At 35.9% G+C, this 22,405-nt stretch overlaps 1 protein-coding gene across 4 annotated transcripts in view; it reads right to left on the bottom strand.

The window, feature by feature from the left end:
• Window positions 1-22,405, bottom strand: part of MYO16 (myosin XVI) — a 452,710-nt gene that overhangs the window by 81,663 nt on the left and 348,642 nt on the right. For all 4 annotated transcript variants that reach the window (XM_080377718.1, XM_080377716.1, XM_080377717.1 and 1 more), the window contains 6 exons: window positions 21,867-22,019; window positions 21,045-21,245; window positions 11,239-11,314; window positions 8,390-8,565; window positions 3,790-3,870; window positions 3,338-3,543 (listed from right to left, as the gene is read on the bottom strand). In XM_080377718.1, coding sequence (XP_080233844.1) covers window positions 3,338-3,543; window positions 3,790-3,870; window positions 8,390-8,565; window positions 11,239-11,314; window positions 21,045-21,245; window positions 21,867-22,019 — 893 coding nt within the window. The remainder of the gene's footprint in view (window positions 1-3,337; window positions 3,544-3,789; window positions 3,871-8,389; window positions 8,566-11,238; window positions 11,315-21,044; window positions 21,246-21,866; window positions 22,020-22,405) is intronic.

Here is a 22,405-nt window from a genome sequence, read left to right as displayed (position 1 = left end):
AAAAAAAAAAAAGGAAAAAGACAATAAAAGAGTATCATCTTCATTCACTGCAATAGAGCTGTATTGTATCCCTAGACTTCTGAATATAAAGGCTCCTTCCAGATGTGAAAATACCACAAAAAGTAGAGGTCCTGTCAGTTGGTATATATTTCTGTACTCGAAGGTAATCAGCAAGTGTTCATCACCTTTCAGATCCTACTTTTGCTCATGATCCTGCCTTGATTACGAGGTTTTAACTAAGCTTCTAACTTTCCATCTCTAGAGCAATACTTTCCTGTTTGTTTGTTTTCTTCCTTTTCTTTTTGATTCCAGGACAGCTCAGAATGGAGTCTGTTCACACACACACCAGTATCATTGTGGCCTGTTGTGACCACTGCTTGTAATAATTGACATGTTACATTTTACATTTTACCTGTTTGTATGGTATTTGTATTGGTCTGGGACTGAAGGACCCTAAGTACAATCTAAGTTGATGCCATTTTTTCTCCCTTCAGCAACTTGAAGAATAATACCCAGTACCTCAGGGAGATAGGTTTATACTCTTGTGCAGCGTCCTGACTATTTTGCAAGAAGCAGCTCTTGCAAAGCCATTGCACTCCAGCTCAGTGTCTATGCTCAGTCTTCCTGAATGCATACCAATGCAACCATTGCTGCCCACGCAGGGGCTGGAAACCACAAACCATTCTGAACCATGCAAAAGAAGTAAAAGAGCCATGATGCAAGAAAAACAATTGCAGAAATAGAGAAGATACCATTTTTCCCACTAGAACACTAGAAATACCAGTTTGACACCAAAGGAAACAAAAAATTGAAATGTGAGAAAGTCTACTAACTTCAGCCCTATAAGCATATATTGAAATATGACAAAATCACTTCTCATTCCAGTCAATGAATAGCAGGACAAAACCGGAGGCAGGCTGAACAGCCAACAAAGCAAAGCCAGTTTACAAGGATATCACCAAAACTAATTATCCAGTTTCCAAAACCATTCTGTCCAATCACTGAGGAAATACAGAAATGTAGTACAAGTGACAGTTTTTTAGAAGACTTTTTGAAAAGGTAGTATATAATCTCTGAATTCAGTAATTCGTTACACTTTTTTACCTATAGTTTATTGGCTAAAAAAGTACAGTATTAAGAAATGATAGTACTTTTGAACTGCAATCTAATACTACCATTTCTGCTAAAAACTTTGTACTTTTTAGCCAATAACAGAACAAATAGCCACATGCTTACACTATTTGAAATGAAAAGAATTATCCAAATACACTGAATGTGAATATGAAGGTTAATTTGTCATGGTGAGTAAAGTGAAGAATTTACTGTTCAAAGTAAGATAAACTTTGGCCTCTGTGACAGGAATGGCTACTGTAAACAGCTTTGCAATGCTGATGGTTTCTTTCAGTATCGCTAGGCCAAGAGCTCTGTGTTCCTATTTGTACAGAAATCTAAATATCAGTAGTGTCAAGAGAGGTATGCAGAGTGGTTATTGTTAACTTCTGAGTAGGTTCACAATATATGCACAGGTAATATTATAAAATGAATTTCATTTTCAGTGATACCATGCTAGCCCCACCATTGTTTCATTTTATGTATAATAATATAATTATCAGGACCTGGACCAAACAGGTAAAAAGACAGGGGCTCAGCTGCAAAGTACCTACAAAGAAAATTTATTGTGGAGGAAAAGGGATAAAGCTGGACAGTATCAGAACTAGAACATTTTAAAATAATACCATAAATGTTGCTGGCATCATATTGTTAAATTTTGTTGCTATTCTTGTTTTACTATCGTTACTCCAAATAAATATTTATTGTGAGACACCAGATGTCTTCTAGACTTTTAGGTAAAAATTTGTCTTTGGGACTTACTTGAAGGAGTGGAGGAAAAAGACTGAAATTACATTTGAATCTTCAGACATTTTTTAAATTATATTTTTAAGTAAAGTTTCTCAAAAAAAGACAACATGCCTATATGTTAGAGTGAACATGCATGGTGTCATCCTCCGGCACTGAAGCCAAGGGAATAAAATGACCTTTGAGATATGGTTACTCTCCTTTATCCTTCAAAAGAGAGCAGCTACCTTTACCCTGACCACCACAAATGGTCCCAGGCCTGTGCTAACTTTAAGCCTGTATCTGGGAAAGTGAGAAAACCTGGGTGGCAAGAACCAAATCCCTGCCAGGAACCATTGTAAGGATTTAACAGTAGAAAAGACTGTGGTTTTGTGCTCGTGTAATAGTCCTTTGAAGTGTTCAATTCAGTAATATAGAAATGCCCATATAAAGATTGCCTTTGCCACTTCTGAATATGAAAGCAACCTACTTTTTCGAATCTCCCATTATATGCAACTTCTCCTCAACCAGCCTGCACTTCTGGATTCATGCTGCAGGCAATGTGGTATGACACAGAGGGCTTACTTTTGAACCATGTGGGATTATAAACTCCTATACTCCTGCACTTTTGAAATATTTACAGAATTACTAGAGAATATTATTCTGTCCAAGCAGTAATTTAACATCCACAACTTTTTCAAGAAGGCAGTTCAGATATGTGTAAGCAGCTGACAATCCCATGTTGGTTTACAGAAGTAAAATAATACATAGGTCAGATCATGACTACTCAATATATCAGTCAAGGAGTAGAACACGCAGAGAGGAAGAAAGTGTGTTGAGTGCATGAGACTGCTAACCAAACATCTCTTCTACAAGATGGCACTCTCTTTGCTGAAGTATTTGAGAAGATGAGTGAGCCAAAACCCCAAAACTGAACTGGTGATGGGGGAAAAGAGTTGGCCTTCAGCCAGAAGCAGTGACATACATCTTTTTGTCTTTTCACATTAATTCAAAATTTCACTCATTTCTAACAACAATAAAAATGGAGTTGTAGTATGAGCATTAATAACTCATCATCACCATGCAGAAACAAACCCTAGCATATGAAACACAAATACTGAACCCATGTCACCTACACTGATAAATTTGAAAAATTACACTATTTCTCCTTCTGCTATTTAATTACCTGGAGACAACATGCAATATTTTGTATTTTATAAATTGTATAAATAGGATAAATTATAAAAACTTAAATATTTTATGAAGTTACATTTTTTAAATTGATACATTTTGCTGATGATCTTGTTAAATATATTTCCACAAAGTTCATGGCTTCTTCAATTAAAAAATAACAAGCCTACACCCCTTCCTGGCAGACACGATTTTTCTCTGAAGAAAGTCTGAAAGACTCATCAGCAAAACACTGCAAGAACTACCAGAACATGACGTGGCTTTGTACTGTATGTAATAAAAAGTTTTTATGCAACTTAAAAGAATTTACCTTGACAAGAAGTCTGTGAAAGAGAGACGTATTGGATATCCATGTCGTATGATTTTGACCATGTCTAGAACGCCAATATACTGCAGTTGAGCAGACACGTAAAAATTGTCAAAAGTATCTGGCAACTTGGAGTTATTAGGCTTTATACAATGAACAGAATGTGGCGTGCAGTTCTGCAGTTTCCCAATAATATCTGTGAGTGATTTCTGTGGGGGAAAAAAATCAGTTATCAATCATTATTGTGAAGCAAGGTCAATTGCTCAACAAGTATGTTCTTCCTAACTTTTTAAATTTTTCTCAAAAAGCTTGATGTGGCCATGCAAGTGGCTTTCTCAAGCACATGATTTTTCTTTCTTCCATTGCAATCTGTAAAGACTAATCCTGCCTTTAGTTTTTTTTTGTTGTTGTTGTTGCTGTTATTGTAAATTTCTGTCCAGAAGATGTTCACTAACCCTGAGCTGTATTGCCACAGTGGTTGGGCCCCCTCGGTCCAGTCTCTGAAGAAATGAGGATGTTCCTTTCTTTTTCAAAAGCTGTGGGGAAGAAAAGCACAAACACAATACCTTTAGCTCAAGATGGGCAGTAAATCTTCATTTTCACTGTTACACAATTTACTAACAAAGGCAAACATTTATACAAACAGTATGTCATAGACAATGTTTTGAGTTTCAGAAAGAATTGGGAAAGTGGGTAAATATCAGAGCCATGACTAGCAAGAAAGTTTTAATTTCAAAAGCAGATGTATACCATTGGGAAGTTAAAAGACCTTTTCCAAATAACTGGGCAAAGCAATGAGATCTGGAACTCTATAGCAGAAGCAGGACTCGTGAAGTTAAGTATCCCATACAGTCTGCCTATAAGTAGCATAATTCTGTAACTCTCTGAAAAGGTTTCTTATGTTTTTGGCAGATGTTTAACTGAGTAAATCTAAGCACAGATGATTTTAAAAAATCTTGAAGGCAAAACAACAATATGAATTTTAATACTAAAAAAACCTTCCTTTTTCTTCCTGCACACAGGAATGCAGTTAACCTTTTTTTCTTTTCTTTTTTAGCCCATTTTCACGCATTATAGACATAAATTGTCAATAACTTTGTATCTCATTAGAACCGATGTCATCCTTTACATCAGAGTTAGTTAGGAGTGGGAAACAAATCTATTTTTTAATGTTCTTCTTCCTATCTTTGAGATTAAAATGTCCTCATCCTAAAAGTGGTCCCAGAAATTAGGTGGTTTTGTTAAACTTTCTGCAGGAAGGCTGGCAAAATTATTGAATTCCATTATTCCGTCAAACTCAGATTCGAACCTCTGTATCAATGACAGCTTTTTTACCTCTGATTTTTCCATTGCCGTTCTCCAGTCCACTTACCCCATAAAACTCCCTTGCTATCAAGTCAGCATGTTCTGGCCTACTTGTGTCTTTTTCCAGTTGCATCAAAAAAGTGTACACTTCCTCAGCTTGGCCCCCTCAAGCCAAACTCCATTAAACACATTGCAGTGCAAGCAATTCTCTACTCACTATACTAAACTTTGGAGCTCTTTATTATTTCAAATCTTACTTACTAGGATGCAATAAGCTTTTAAGGGCAAATTCATCCCCAAATTCAAAACAGTAAAGTAAAAGAGATCTGCTTGCTTCAGGTGTTCTCATAAAAAGAACCGCTAGCATGCCTATTGACACTTCTCAGTTCCAGTCTACAAAATGATTGAGGAATATAACCAAAATAGTTTCCTCCCCTTAACAGATAATGCTCTCAGTCCTGTCCTCTCAACAGATTAAGTAACTAGTTCAAGACCATTTCCTGAGTTAGTGCAAGAGCCAGGAACAACGCTTTGGATGCTCAAGTTCCTGCCTGCTCTCCTGTGTTAAATACTTCCTCCCATGGGAAAGAAGTGTTCGGTTCACAATGAGGGAAAGAGAAGAAAGGAAACAAGGCAAAGGCAAAGTATGAATTTAATTCAAACTCTCCAAACTTGTACATCTTCAGCTATGGGCTACGGAACACGACTATATCACTGAAGCTGTACTTCTCTACTAACCTCTAATATACAGCTTTATGTTGAAAAATCTTGTACCTCTAATTCACAGAAAAAAATACACATATATAACTTTGTAATCTCTGTTAGGAAGGTAAAACCTCCTCCTAAAAAATCTCTTTCCCAGCAGAATATTTTAAAGCTTCTATATCTAGAAGACATACCAAAAGCTTTGCAATAGATGAGTTCTTCAACTAACACAATAAAGCAATGTGTTCATAAAAAGAAACAATGTAAAGTCAATGGAAAGAAAAGCCTTCCGTTAATGATGTGCATTCACGTGACTAGACTTCTGCTGTATGAACCCTGAAACCCACTGATTCTTCCAAAGGAAGCAAGAGGAAGGCAACAGGACCAAACTATTTACTTAGAAAAGATTACAGAAAAACAAGGGAGCAAGAGAGAGAGTTGTGAAAGTATCAGTGAAGATATAGTCTACTTTACTTGAAAAGGGGACACAGTCTTCGTAAGTCACAGAGACCTGAGCTGACATTCCCAAATTCCTGTGACCCCTTATATGCTCTAAAATACTAGTCAGCTATTAGATCTGTTCATGTCTCTCCTAGGATGGATGCACATCTCTCTTGGACCCTACTACAAGTAGAGTTGTGAGTTCACAGAGGTAGACCATACTCACCTGTGACAGAATGCTCAAAATAAGGAAAAAGTCATTTATGGAAAGGTAAACTGGTAGATACATGGTCATACACAGAGAAATCTATAATTATACAACCTAGCAAATAGCTAGAACTGCAGATGACAAGCTGAAAAGGGAGGGGAGTCACAAGAAACTCTTATCTGACCTCTAAAAGTGTCTACTTGTCTTTCCTGGATATGGTGGAGTCCAGATGACTACCCATACACAGCAACCATCCATTTTGCATTTCTCACTGCTTACAGTATGATGCATGTTACAACTCAAATTTCAGATATAAAAGGAATGCTAGTCTCTGGTGAATAATTCTTGTCTTAATATCCCTCTTTCTCCCCCTCCCCATTCCTTTTTTTTTTTTTTTTTTTAAATCTTTTCCTTTTTATTGCCTTTACCCTCAGGATAAACTTCAAGAAATATTCAGTGATTATGATTTTCCAGCATGCAGTCATTTTGATTCTAAGCTGAAAAGAAAATGTCCCTTACATTGCATTTCCAATTACAAAAACATCAAAATAACAAACCCAACATTATTCCAGCCCATGACAGTGGATTTTCAAGGCTGTACTGGAAATAGGAAGAAACTACTTGGGACACTAAAGTTATAGATGTGAGCTTGATCCATGAAAGAATCTAGAGTACTTACCCACTTCCAGTTCCTGCATCAGGTACCTAGTCCAAAATAGCAAGTGCCTCTTTTTTGCCACTGGAACAACTTAGATACCTAAAGTTCTGCTTCCATCCCACAGGGAAGCACAGTATCTTCCTCAAATTAGGCCAGCTTAGTATCTACAAACTAAGTTCTGTCTCACCTGCACCGCTCTTCTCAAAGCCTACCTTTGAGAAGCCAAGCCATCCTTGTCTCTATGGCCAGATGAAGGATGAAGTTCTTCCCACCTTCCACCTAATACCTAAAAGTTTAGAGCATTCTCACTTAATCTGGAATTTCTGACTTAATTTATCACACTTCCCAAAGGAATTTGAATATGTTTTCTATCTCTCAAAAGAGTAACTGCAGATTAAAAGCTATTCTAGACTTGTCAAAAACCTCATCGTTCCAGAGATCCCAGCTGTGTGGTGTTTCCCCCTGGCTTGATTAGGCTTCTAACTTAGATGTGCTTTTCATACTTCCTTCCATGTATGGGACTAGGATCTTTTTCACAGCCTTAGGAAGCTTCCTCTAGGAAGCTGTTACTATAGTGGAAAGGCACCTAAAGGCACCTTGTGATGCCTCAGCTGTTTGCTAAATATAGCCTTAAACCAACACTATTCATTTCAACTTAATTTTTTCCACTGAGATTACTGACAAGAACAGTAGACAGGAATTATGCTGCTATCAGCAGGGGGGCTATAGGGAAAGTCCCATTGCTATTCTGTGGATGTACTTGCATAAAGCCTCCCGCAATGACACATGAGAGCGGGCTCCTTAATCCCATGACAGAATCAATTTTATGCAGCTGTAAGCCAAAAATAGAGTTGTAAGATTCAAGAAGCCTGGTGAGGCAGCTGATGTATTGTGAGAACTGGTTGCTTCTTTTCCAGAAGAAGGAGGAATTCCAACACTCTGACAAGAATGGACTCAGGAAATCATGTTACTTCTCCTCAAAAGAGAGATGTTCTGTGTGACATGAACAATTAATTTTCTGATAGCCTCCCAAGTTTCTCTCCTTCTTTTGTTTTTAGTGTTTTTTTTCTTTTCTTTTCTTTTTTTTCTTTTTTGTTTTGTTTTTTAACTTCTTTGGCTGACATAGCTAGCAGAAAAAGAGACAGGTTCAGAAATGGGGAGAGTTTGATTTGATTTCAAATTAACTGGGAAAATTTACATGTATGTGACCATTTAAAATAACAAAGTTTGCCAAAATGTACGAGGCTGATCTTCACACCAAACCACACAAACTATCTTTTGCAAACCAGAAATCTTCTCAGGTTAACACAATAAAGACATTGGGGTTTAATTTTTGTGCTTCCTATGTCTTAATTTACTTAACTATTCATCATAAACTCAGCCAAGGAGACAAAATAAAGAAATGTTCCTATAGAGCAAAAAGTCAATAATATTCCATCCACTGCTAAGCCCTGGAACCAAAAAATCATGGACTGAATCTGGCTTGAAGGGACCTCATCATCTTGCCCAACCTTCTGCTCAGAGAGTCCAAGAAAGAGATTCCTGAACCAGTATTATTAATGTTAGTAAATTATAACCTGTTAGCTCTCATTATTGCTTTAGTGTTTAAATTCAGTACTAAATTATTTTAATAGTTTTACAGGGAATGTACAAGCTTTACAAGGAGCTTTCAGAAATTACAAAGTGACTGAGAAAAATCTTAAAGGAGCAAAGAGCAGAAAGAGTCCTAAATTCTTACCTTGCTGAGCTCAACACATTTCTTTGCTTCTCCACTTGCACAGGCTACTGATGATTTTTTACTGAGAAAAGATGCTTTGCAGCCTTTAATTTTAAGGGAATGATATGGAGGAACAAGTGATCCAGTTTGTGTCAGCTTGGACTGGAATAACTGATTGACAACTACATTTTCACTGGCTGGGAAAAAAAGAAGAAATTAATTCATGAAGATGAAACCCAAGTTAGAGAATTAAATGTATTTGGAAGTAAAAATACATACAATAGGAGATCGAATTAAATAAGCAAACTGAAAGCAAGTGGACAAACCAATAAACTATTAAGTTAGTTATTATAGAGTATTCAATAGTTAAGGATCTGTTTTCAAACATGTTCAGGTCCTGTGATGAACAAAACAGGGCAGAAAACATAACCTTTTGGACTGTGATCTGTCTAAACTTAATTACTTATGTGATTATCACCTCTGATTTTTATTCCATTACAGATTCCAAATTTATCCATCTATCGAAGAAATAACAAGAAATGCATATTGCACAACATTTACCTAACATGTAGCATTTACAAATGATCACGCACTTGACAGAAATAAATTATAGACACTCACTGCACCAAAAAAAGAGTTCTATAAAACACAATATGGGAAGGGATAAGAAAAAACAAAAGGCAAAGTGAAGGTTTGCATTTGCAAACCATTTGCAAAGGTTCACATTTCTCTACATCAAGACCACACTTACAAACATTTACAGAAAAAAATGCCATACATACGTTTGATGCAGTGGTGATAATTAGTACAAAAGAAATACACTTCCAAGAGGTGTTTTTAAAATTTAAGACAGATAGGATACTTTATATTAATTTCAGTTAAATTTTCCCTTATGAGATAATGGTCATGGGCTTTTTAAGATGAACATGGTAATTACATGCTGCTTGTACTTCCACAGCACCAATAAGCATTAAAAACCTGTTGTGTGATATATCCTTAACCATTATTAATTTGTACTACTGTATTTTAAGAACTAGCAAACTGGCATTATGATCATACTCCTCATGCATAAAACAAACAAAACCCCAGAAAGATGAATGGGATAAACATCATAAATAACATCATTAAGTTTAGCACAGCAGGTAGAAATCCTCTGTTTGCTCTTTATTAGCTGTCTAAAGGTATATTACTAGATGCTTAAATGCAATAGATTTGTTTCCCTTTTTATGTGCAGATTACTATTCCTTAATTAAAAGGAAATATAAAATTATGAGGAAGATACTAAAGCTGATATTTGAAACAATTTCAGCACAATCAGTGGACATAGTAAACCTCCATATTTTTAAATTATGGATAAATGTTATAAGCAGCATTAGGAAAGGCATTAAAATTATGTTCTTCAAATTAAAACAGATAAAATCTAGGTCAATAGATACCTCTGATTTATTTGTTGGACAGGTACATTCCACGTTCTTACATGTATATGCAAATACATGTTGTTAGTATATTTAAATGTTTTGATTAAGGAAATTAAAATCAATAAAAATCAAAGAAGGCATGCACTTAAGGTATATGCCTACATAACTTATGAAATTGACCTTAAAGGAAATATGTCACTGACAATCAATAGGTTTTAAGCCTATGTCACTTAAAACAGGACTGTAGCCCTTAAATTTGACTTACATGCTTGTAAATATCCTACCTTCAGAATTTTTCCATTATTTATAATCGTTGTTATTATTATGACTTGTTAATTGTATATACACTCACTTTTAGCATATAAAACATTTTATATACAGACCAGTCCTCCATTCTTCGCTTTTAACAGTTGCAAAGCTGATTACACAAAACAGCAATGAAAGCACAAAAGGAGACTATGGGAGAGAATGGAAGAATACTTCCTCTTGTAGAACATAATGGAAGTTGCCATACATTCTTACACTCTTTGGCAGATTATCATGTAAATTCCAAGTAGTAAGAACTGGAATGTCTCTAAAACTATAATCAGTAAGATTATATTCAAGATCGATTCTTCCATCTCTTTCTTCTCCTTAATGTACGTTCTTTGCCTTTAAAATGCATCAATTATGTTGCTAGGGAGTTTACCTAATTTAATGGTAAAATTGCTAAAAACCCAAAATATTGTAACAGTGGGGATGATTTAGAAGCCAAATATAAGGTTCAGAAGACCTCTGTTTCTATGGACAGAAATGTAAGTAGATAATATATTAAGTGAAAGACTCTGCAGTGGCTTGAGAAAAAACAAATTACATCTTGGGGTACACTGACATTTCCCTGAGGAAAATGTTTTGGTTTTCTTCACAGAAAAGGTAAATGATAGAGGTTTCTAATTATCTAATTATGAATCATTAATTAATAAACTGGGATGCATCATTATTAGGCATAATTATACAATATGCATATGGAAAGATATTTAATTTTGCATTCACTATTCACTGAAAAACATAAGAACGCCCACAAGTTCCTGCTTTTAGAAAGGTCCTCAAGCAGTGAAGCGCATCCCACTGCAGACTCTATGATTTTGGAAGCTCCCTATTTTCTGGGATTTCTTTTTTTTTTTTTTAATTCATCCCCAATGTTTTTTTTAAGTCATACTCATCTATCAAACTATACTTTCTTGTTCTTTACATCACATCACATGATGAAGAAGCTTGATGTTCATGAATTTTAAAAGCTTTCTAAATTAGAGAAAATTTCAAACAATGAGTACATACTCTAAAAAGATGAGGGTGACTTTTACTGGAAATAAAATGCATATACATTCCTCTGAAAACTAAAATTAAAATTAAATTCAAATCATAATATCTTGATTTCTAGCAACAACAGCAACCACAAAACCATTTACTTACTTTTCATTACAAATAGGAGATTTTGTGAAAGGGAATCTTTATTTTTTTCTATGGCACCAGCAAACTCGTAAGTCACCTATAATAAAATATTGTGACATCATTAGTAATGATCAATGCATCTTTTAAAAATCCTACAGCAGCAGAGATGAATCTATGTTTTTTTCCACTCAACAGTTAAAGGCTGGCACCAGGTAGGGTCTTTTGCTCCTTTCTTAATGCCAACAATACTAAGCAGAGGAACTAGTTGTTGAATAGTGTGTCTCTGCAAGTATACAGAAATTTCATCAGACCAATTCTGAAACAGTTCAACAATGTAAGACTGAGTCAAAAATGTAGTGCAGAGTAGAAGGCAGTGACTTAAACATCACTTTCGCTGTAGGATGAGCAAGTTACTTCCAGATCACAGATCTCCTTGTTAATGGGAACCTGTCTACGCTGACCACAACAAAACACTCACGGAGCAATCTGAGTCCCAGCTCACAGTCAAGACAAGTTCCAGACATTTATACATTCTTTGGAGGCAAGTTCAGTCTACAGGTTATGTACAAATCCCATTTACCTTTCTAACAACTATGCAAATAAGGACTTTGAATAAATTTAATTGCCTGATGTCATAATCTCAAGAACAGACAGCTGGATTATCATTCCATCTGTCATCTGACTGCAGATAAACTCTAACACATGTAGTGGGCACTCTGAAGAGTAAGCCAGACCCAAGGCTTTAGCCAGAGTTCCCAAGGGTACATCTGAAATGAAGAAATACGACCAAGTGGTCATTTTAACACTACGCCCATCCCAGAAGATGCTGTATAGAAAAGCAGCACTAAGACCAAAAACGCAGTCACTAAGCTCAGGTTTTGGTTGTTGTTTTTGTGGGGGTTTTTATGGGGATGGATGACAAGCAGCTAGTCAATTAAAGGCTTTAGATATGAACAGCTCTGTCTTGCATAGTAGTATAAATTCCAAAAGGAATTTGTAAGTTAAAAAGGAAGAAAAAGATTGTATTACCTCCAGGATTAGGCAGACACTTAATAGGAACTTAGAATACAGTTTGGTTTTATTTATCTTGGGACCATGTTTCCATCTAAAGCCTTTTTAAAGTTTTTTATTGGATCTTTATACTAAGCCCCTTAGATATTTGGTGAAATTTTCTCCTTGTATATTTAATAAAGCTGTAAATATATAATTAAGATTAGTAATACTAATCAGAGCATTAATTTTGTTTTCCATTGGGTCATTTGACAATTATGTAATGTTATCATACTCACAAAAGAGATTACATGACTTGGATGTGTATAATCTGTTATAGTTAGTAATTGTCAAATGATGTAATTAGTATGGCATCTGACATAGAAAAGGTATAACAATAGAATTACATTCTTTTCCATGACAGATGCAACGTTATATAATTTTCTAATTGCATCTCCTAAGAACATACAACATAGTTAGCAAACTATTAGAATAATTTAAGTATACTATTAAATGCTTTTAGTGTACTTAAAGTAAATGTTCTACTATACTGGTCCATAAAAGATAATTAACAGAACTTATTTGACAAATCCACAATGCCAGTTCCTAATTGAGTGTTTCAGGCTTTGACTAAATTAGAAGAAGAGAGTTAGTATTGGTGGGAAGAGTAGGTAAGTATAGCAGTGGGAGATACTATATTATGATTAAGTGCCTAGATTGCAACAGAGAGAAGTTTCAGTCCTGCTGCTGGTATAATACATCACCAACTTCTATAACTATATTCACAAGACACCTATCATATCACATAAAATGCATGAAAGTTAGCAGGACTCCCTTTTCTGAAGAAATTTGTAACTCTCTAGCAGTTTTCCCATAGTCTTGGTAAACCAATTCACTGCCTAAACACATGAAAACTGACCCAATGAAACGGCATTCTAGGGTTCCATATCCACTGCCAGTCCCACAAAAGAGAAAAAGAAAGAAGTCCTCTTCTAGCTGTCAGTTTTGTTCATTTAATCCTGCCCTTATCCAAGATGCCAACCTACACAGCACTTTGCCTAAAGTACATATATTTTCCTCAGTCCTCTTCCACTGGGTTTCTAAAGTAAACCTGTCCAAAACTCTGCACTGATTGGAACTCAGGCACAGTGGATAGTTATTCTGAGGAGACAAAACCCAAACAAATATTACATGATTCAGAGAGGAAATGTGCACTTGCTTAGATGTAGTTCCTGTTTTATAAAACGTACTCCTTATTCTCACTTTATTTATTGCAGCTGTTTGTTCTATCTTACTTCATGTGATGAACTCTTTGGGGTAGACAGTATGTAATCCTATGTGTCTCTGTCAACAAGATCTTTAGATACTACCTGAACTAGTTGAACTATTACTACAAAAGAAAATCGTATGCAGATCCACACTGCATTTTATTTCATTAAAACAAGAAAAGGATTTAATTTGCTTTTCTTCTTGATTTAAGTTCAGAAAGGAAGAGAGCGTAACAGTGATAACTGGGAAGGCCAAGTCCTAGATATTTAGTGAAAAATATTGAGGAATATTTCCACTGTGCCTCCTACCAGTTCCCCTCTCAGCTTCCGGGGATCTGACCATGAGGGAGTTCTTGATCTGTAGGCTGTATCTCATCTTTGTGTTAAATATATCTGTTGCCCGATGTTTCCTCCTTGAGTTTCCAGAATCATTACCATTTTCAGCACCTGTAACACTCTGTAGCAAGGAGTTTCACTAGTTACTAGCTATGCAAAAAAAATATATACTTAATTGTATTTGTTTTGAACCTTTGTTTTCTGGTCATTTAAGTTGGTATAACTGGTTTTATTATCATGAGAACTAGTAGATACAAGTAAGAGGTAAAAAAACCAACACCCAGAAAACAGGAGGCTCACCCATCAAATGTGTACAGAACTACCTTTGGGAACTGCACATTCCTCTCTTCTTATATACTCTTGCCTCTTCATTAATTATCCTCAAGCCACTCCATTGCACATCTTCTCTTCTGAAGTATTTCACCTCATAACATCGGACTTCGGTAAAGGTTTTTATCTAAGTTTGTTGGGTTTCCCAACATACTTTATGGACAGGGCCACCTTTACACATAATTTTCATCAATTACATCAAATACTCCTTTTTGTTTTCATATCTTGCAATAGGCCAAATGCAGTCATGGTTAATGGCAGATCCAGTAGGAACCCTAAAACAAGATAGGAAAATACCACCTGGAATGTTAAGGTTGATCTGACTGCATTCACAGTTAAAAGGGAAAATTTTACTATTTAGTAACAAAATGTAACTCAGAAGGTCAGTTTTGCATGTGTTATTTAGCTAATAAGAAAATAATCAGTTCAGATACTTCAAAGAGAAATTTTTGAAAACATGTCCAGGGACAATTTCAGTGCACAGAGGGTCACTTGCAGTCGTTAATTTTCTGCCAGTAGTTAAATGTGAATGATATCATTTAAATGCTTGAATGTGCCATTATTTATTAGGATCACTGGGCTTCTCACCCTCCCAAAACAAGTCTTAACAATGAGTGAGGTAAATAATTTTATATAGTCTGTAAAGTCTCATTTTAACACTGTGATAGAAAAAGTAGCATATTGAAAGCAGCAGATATTTAGAAATAAAGTAGGAGGGTGGAAGAAAATGCTGTGTTATTTTCTCCTGGAAGTGAAAGTCCAAATATAAAGTGCACTTAAAGAAAGAGAGAGAGAAAGGGAGGAAAAGCACAACTATCTTGTCTGTGTGAAAAACAGAATCTTTGTCAAGTAACCTTTATAGGCCTTGGTTTAGCTTAGACTAGACTGATTTGATTGTTATGTCTGGGGATTCAGCCTGGGGAAAAAATAGAGAAAATGAAAGCATCCTTATTGATTAATCCATCTCCTTTTGTCTTTTGATTTAGAGGTTCAGTTTCAGAGTCTGCCTGGGATATATAAGGCATTTCAGTGAAGACTGCCTTGGTGAAGGTGAGCTGACAGCTGAGAGGTATTTCTGAAATGCACATAGCTGAGAAATGGAACAGACATTGATCTGCACTTAAAGGACATTATGTGCACTGGTTTATAGAGCAAAGAAGTTGGTCTTTAAGTCTGATCGGTTTATTACAGTCCTATAAATCAAAACAGTGGCAAGACAAACAGTGACAAGGGACTTATCTGATTTGTAAATTCAAGTATAAAGTTAAACTGCAGAAAGATTAAATTATGACAACCTATTATTCAGATTTCATGAAAAATGGCGTAAATAGCTCATTGTCTTGAACACCAGTATGTTAAATACCACTATTAGGTAAAGCTGTGTCTCTTGGCACTGTGCTAAGATAATATGTTTCTGATTTACTTATTGATATGTTAATTTTTCAATAAACTTTCAAAAAAGAACTTTGAGTGCTCGAGAAAGTTTGGTGATAGAATGTTATTCTTCAAAAATCACAGCCATCAGTACTCCTCACACTTTAGAGATATAATTCATGTGAAGCCCTTTGTTAAAATATTAATGTTATCAATAAAAGTACCTAGAAATTCAGTACTACACATTCTTAGTATAGTTTCAGCTGATGGTCAGATGCATTGATCAACTGCACCCGTAAAACACTTTGCTTCCCCAAGGCAAGCTTGCGGCATGCAGCATGGAACCTGCGGGACCCTCCTCTCACGGTGCTGCCAGGCATGCAGGCTCTGTGAGAAGCAGCTGAGACATTCATGTTAGGCAGGCATCAGAAACAAAGCAATGCCCCAGATGAGCAGCATTTTTCCAGAAGAGATCAGACTGCCAGTATTCAGGGAAATGTGTCAAACAGCCTTCAGATAAAGCCTTCCACTAGAATTTTTTTAGTCATACAAAATCTAAATCATTCTTTTCTACCTTCTGCCTGAACAGAACAGATAAGCTTTTTGTCTTAGAGCATTCAGATAGCAAGACATTAAATAGCTCTTAGAAGAGACTCATAATGTGTCAAGGCACTGTAGGATTCTGTTCAGCTGCATAATTAAAACTGGGAGATAAAATAAAATACTTGATATGATAAAGTAGTAATGTTCACCATGGCCTTTGCCAAGCATGTGTTCATGTATGTTCATGAGCAATGTATCATATTGCTCATGCAGAAAAAGACAGACTTGGTGTTGTGCAGGCATGATAGTAAAATTCAAGACAAATGAAGAAAAAGTTGTTTTCTTTCTTCACCAGGATCATTCTGTCACATTTGTGTAATACAGTATTCTTTCTCAGCTTCCACTGAGAAATCTCCCGCCGTGTTGATTTCTTCTGTGTGCAGAAGCTTACTTGTGCATATTGTTTTCCTCTTTTATTCTACTTTCTTGATTCCAAAATAGTAAAGAAAATAAGAAGAAATCAATGGTCTCCAAGAATGATATCATACATACAGATTTCTTTAAGTTTTGCTTCTGTCAGAAAATGAAGTATGGATTCCAAGTTCTTTGGGTTTTTTTCCCTTACACATTACTCTGAGGCTCATGTGCCTTCTTCCTCTCATTTCAACCTCATGCTTTCCTTTTTTCATTTCTGACACGTCATCTCTTCTCTTTTTCTCTTAGTACTGCTTTTTCTGGAATAGCCTGAGGTTTATTAGGCTTGGATCAATAATATGGCATATGAAGTCCTAAGAAAAGCTACTGACCATAAAACATAAGGGAATGGGTGATACCTGACAATGCAGGGCTACAATCAATCCCGAAGACTTGATAGTGGAAGAAAAGATAATTTTCCTGCAAGTATCCTGACACAAAATGTTAAGGTATGAACATGTTAGAGGTCTTGAAAACTGCATGGACACATCTGTATCAGCTGTAATTCTCTCATGATATAATGTTAGAGATATCAATTTTGTCCACAAATGGTTGCCTTTCAATCTCAATTAAATATACAAAAGTAGGTCTCTTCAGCAAGGCAGCATTTTTAATAGCTGCGTTTTCCAGTACAACTGCAGTTATGAGTTGCTAAAGTAGCTACTGTAGATGTCTGGATAAAGGTACAAATTCAATTCTTTATGGACTTTGAGCTACATACATAAACTACTGATGAAAAGGAGCCCAAATTGCAGTAAGATTCATGCCAGGGCCAACACAGAATAATAGCTTTTTCTTTTGCTCTAGATGACTCGGAGTAGCAGCTGTTTCATGTTGGCTGTGACCTACACTGCAGTTACAACTTTCGTTACCTAGAGAAATCAGGATGTCTGCCTTGACCTTCTAACACAGAGCCTGCATTCACTGTGACTTCCTTCACAAACACCAGCCCAGACACGACATCTGAATATAAATGATTAAGCCTAGAAGTGAAATATGTAATGTTCAATTACCTGTCACATTTTATTGGTAATTCTTTTTCTACCCTCTGGGTCTGATTTGTCTTTCAGTTATACTCATGTAAATAATGAGAAGCTCTATGAAGTCAAAGAAGTTAAGATGAGTGAAAAATTGTTGTGAAAATAAAATCAAGGCCCCTTGTTTTAAATTTGGGGATCTCTGAAGGTAACGACACAGAGAAAGATTGTTTTATACTTCACTTACTTTAGACTCATTTAATTGATATTGGAGTATAAAAAAGGCTCTCAAAACCTGCCAAAATCTACTGTTACTTTATATACGAAATTCTTATTTTTGAGTGCCCATAAAACTTGATATATTTAAAAGCCTGATCCTTTAATAATATTCATAAAACATAAATCACAAATGACTTCTAAAGTCTACAAAATGCAGTAATAGCACAATCTAAAGAACAGCATCAGCATTTTTAAAATCCTAGTTTTTCATATTCAGTTTATCAACTTACGAAGACATACTAGTCTCAGAATAAACACAGTTTGTGTCATTATTTAATACAGTAATGCTATCATCAGATTTTATGTAAATACATATCATAAATCACTGGAAATTTCAATCTGTGATAGTCAGATAACAGTCCCATGAGATATCAAAAATGCAGGTGTCTTTGAGGATTTTGCTCAATCATTATTAAAGTAAGAAGACTTAAGAACTTGCACAGGAACTTTTCTGTTTTGGCAGAGCCGAGCATTTTACTGTCATAAGGATGCAAAGAACAACCCGACTGTCTGGAATAGTTCCTTGGCCAATGTAAATCAAAGGATCTCCATTGACTTCAAAAGAATGTGTGAATTTACATTACTTAGAGAGCTGTCTGTTTGCTCATACTTTTAAATTAAATGGCATTACTATTATTAGGAAAAAGTCAAACCACATGTCTTTATTATATATATAAAAAAATAATCTAAACAACTATGCAAGGCTAAAACACACGTTAATGAAAAGTGTACTCCTTGACACTCACAGTTTGACTTTCAGAACTAGGCACCTGAAACTTTGATCTTAAGAAATCTTCCTACTCACTGCTTCTTCAGAGAATAAGGATTTTTTTTTTTTTTGAAGAAATGTTCTTATTATTCTGCTTGTGATTTTAATGCAGCTGCCTTGCTGCTGCTTCCATGTCAGTTTTTTGGTGTGTGGAACCTTTTAGAACTACTGTGATAAATTTGTATAATCATAACAGAACTCCATGAAAAAATATTTACCTAACAAGTATAGAACAGATTTATAAATTAAATTAGACATCTGGAGTCCACAGTCAGTTCTTAACTCTATCACTTTTAAGTGCTAATAGGTTTCACAAAATCTTCATTGTGCTGTTATCTAACCACTGTGTGCCCGCATTCCTACTGAAAAGTCCCAGTAGTGGAGGTATTCAAACCATTTAACTTTGGTAAATAATTTGAGTCTAAGTAGAAGGCCTTATGATGAAAGAAGAGCCTCCAGGGAATTATTCAAAGTATTTAAGTTAGGAATTTAAGCACTGCCTAAACAGTTTTAATCCTTTCCATAATGACCATATTTCTCTTATTGGGAAAGAAAAAAATTGTCTGCATCAGAACACCATTCAACACCTCCATCGACTTCATGTCCAAATGAGAAGCCACAAAATAGACCTTTTCCCATTTATATTGCTGTAAAGGATCTTATCTAGTTAAGGAAGCCTAACCATGCACATTCTCATCTGTTCTGGAGAGCTCAGTGCATCGAATGTTACCTTGAGATATGACAGAGCCAGCAAGCCTTTTTTTTGGTGACTTGGAGATGAGCCTTGAACACACCTCATATGAGTACCCACTACCAATAGTCGACTAACTGGATGTTCAACAGCATAGATCTGTCCCACCTAAAATATTCATCATAGCAGAAAGTGTGTCATCTAGTACCTTTAGCAGCATGGAGCAGAGTTATTTTTCTGGTGTTCTTACCCTAGCAAGCATGTAGATCTCCATTGTGAATTGAAACTGATTTTTTTAGCAGCATACCAGATAAACCCCCTACATTTGCTATTCAGAAAATCATGTGAGGGAAGGTTGCTCTAATTATCTCTCTCAATAAGCAGCAGCAACGTTGTTACATTTGTTTTAGAACTGCAATATGCATTCTAATCAAAAGACTTTACCATAGCTGCCCAATTTCTTGTTCATCGAACTCATCTCTTCTGTCTGTTGCTTAGGTAAAGGGAGGAGCATCCAGGTGTCAGTTGTCTGGTTATACCGAAGCACCTGCAGTTTCCACGTGTCTTCCACAGACAATTCTGAAGTGATTAGGTATGTATCGTGTGCTGCCACTAAATCCTGAAAAAGCTAGGTTCTGCCTGACAGCAGGCTTTACTGAGGTCTCAGGCTTAAAGTAACCTGCTAGGTAAAGTTATCAACTAATAACACTTACAGTTATAAACAGTGCAGTGCATATGATCATGCTGTGGTCGTTCCCCAGCACAGTAGCTAAACAGTTTCTAAATGCGCCGTGCACAATACTTTTATGGGAGTCCATCAGTGGATAGATAGCTCATGGGATCAGCTACGTGTGACTTAGAAAGTGTGAACAGACACAGAATAAATTGTTCAGGTGTAAAGACTGATCCCTGCAGCCTTCAGTCTATGTTCTCACCTGATTTCAGTGGAAATTTTGGAAAAGTGGTAACTGAAAGCCCCCATTGTATTGTGCCCATACAATCTACATTCATTAGCTCATTTTAAATACCATGCTTTCAACACAGAGAAATGGCAGCATGTCAGATTAATCAGAGTAGCTAATCTGTCAGTTTATATATATATATATATAAAGATTACCCCTTTAAACACATACAAGTTTTGCTTGCTTTGAGTTGCGTATGGTTGTGGAGAAAATGGGAAAATGAGGGAGCATTGGAAAGAAAAAGGTAAGAGGCCTATTTAACAGAATCCATTATGCTTTTCCATGAACATTGCAGGAGGGGAAATGTGAAATATTCATCTTGTTTTACAGATATATTTAGACACCCATAGCATGTTCTGAGATTTTGAAGAAAAAAGGAAAAAATGTATATTTTCATTATGACTATTAACAAAAAACTTGTTTACTTTTTTTACCAGATGCATGCTGGTATCCCAGGTATCTACATATATGGCAGAGGATCTACAGGGAATCTGTACTGTTCTGGAACAACATCTGAAAGCAAAGTGACAGCCAACTAAAATGGCATTAAAAATTTATACTGAGGTATCTGAATCACCCCCCTCTACATGAAATGCTTACAATGAAGATCCAATTTAGGAGCCAGAATTAGGTAGCCTGAATTCTGCACAATATGATACAAACTACAGATTTTATAGACCAGATATTGCATTGAAATTCTAAGTTGTCCTCTGAAAATTAATCACTAGAAAGTGAGTTGTGTTTTATAGCCAGGAGTTGGAGAAGCCATGCAGAATTTTGTTTTGTTTACTCTTTTACATTAGCTGTGTGAAACCAATCATTCAGACAACTTACCCTCCCAGCATAATGCATAACAGTGAAGGTGGAGCCCTGATCCTTTGGGGCTAGGTTACCATTTCCATCTTTTGTGGAGGAATATACTGTATTTGTGTCTGATGTATCCAGGTAAGCCTGAATGCGTTTAGAAAGACTCTGTTCCACTGACCAAATAGATTGGCTTTCTTCATCCAGCATTGACAAAAAGCCTGATGGTTTCTGAAATGAAAACCAGATTTTTCTCGTTCTATACAGGAGGACTAGAATGTCAGTTTTTCCTTGTAGAGTAACACAGCTTGTCATTTAGTAAACACCAACATATATCACCACAAAGAAAAGGAAAAAAAATGGTTAAAATATTCTGGTAGGTCTCCAAGGCTATGCACATCAGATAATTCTGCAAGAAACGTAGGGAATAATATTTCAGTTGCCAAAAATTGTAACTATAGATGATCTTTCAGGATACTGCTTGGGCTACTTCCTTCTTAGAAGTTATAGTCCAGAAACCAGCTTCAGGCACAAAAGAAGCTGTCAGGCTTACAACACAGACTTATGCGTCCTACAGCTGCATTAATGACACGGCGTGATACACAGATATTACACATTAATCAGTACAGGCAAGGAGTTTCTGTGACATCTTCTCCAACCCTGGACTGTTAGAAAGCTCTGTCAGCCCTCAGCCTATGAGGGCAGTTATGACAGCCCTCTCTATGGTCTCTTTGGACCCATAATCTTCTCTACAGATTCATAAATCAGAAATTGCAGGCAAAAGTTTGTATCAGTCTAACATGCAGAGACTGTGTAAAAATACACATGGTGTAAAATAGATCTGAAAACTACCTGAAAGAAAAAATCCAAGGCTGCAGTGTGGTTACCAGGAGAATACACCGTTTCCATGGCAACTCCCTCTCGTACACATTCTGCTTGCTCTTGCAGGAAAAGCACTTCACTGATGTACTGGTGTATCTTCTCATTGGTCATGTTGACACATAGCTATTGTAAAACGAAGAAAAAATTAGTATTAGAAACTCACTGGATAATTCATCGGTGTAGGTTTTACTGCACGTCTAATATTGAATTTGAAGAAATGTCAATCCACAATATGCTCCTCTCGGCAGATCATAGATTAGCAAGACCCTAGGGAAATTTACATTTTAACAGCTATTAGTATTAAATTAGGAATAAACAGTTTTCTGTCTGCACAGTTTATTGTGAATTCCACATAAGAATTATCAAACACCAGCATTATCAAATATAGTGCAAATTTACACTAATTCCACTGATTGAAGTGAGGTAGCTCTAAGTATAAATTGGTACACTTAATATTCTTCTGCCATTTATATTCAGGGAAACTACACAGATGCAATGTGCTTTCAGAA

This window comes from Falco punctatus, assembly GCF_963210335.1.
Source record: "Falco punctatus genome assembly, chromosome: 2".
Taxonomy (NCBI): Eukaryota; Metazoa; Chordata; class Aves; order Falconiformes; family Falconidae; genus Falco; species Falco punctatus.
The sequence above is the reverse complement of the archived record's forward strand: the minus strand, read 5'-3'. Positions and strand labels throughout refer to the sequence as shown.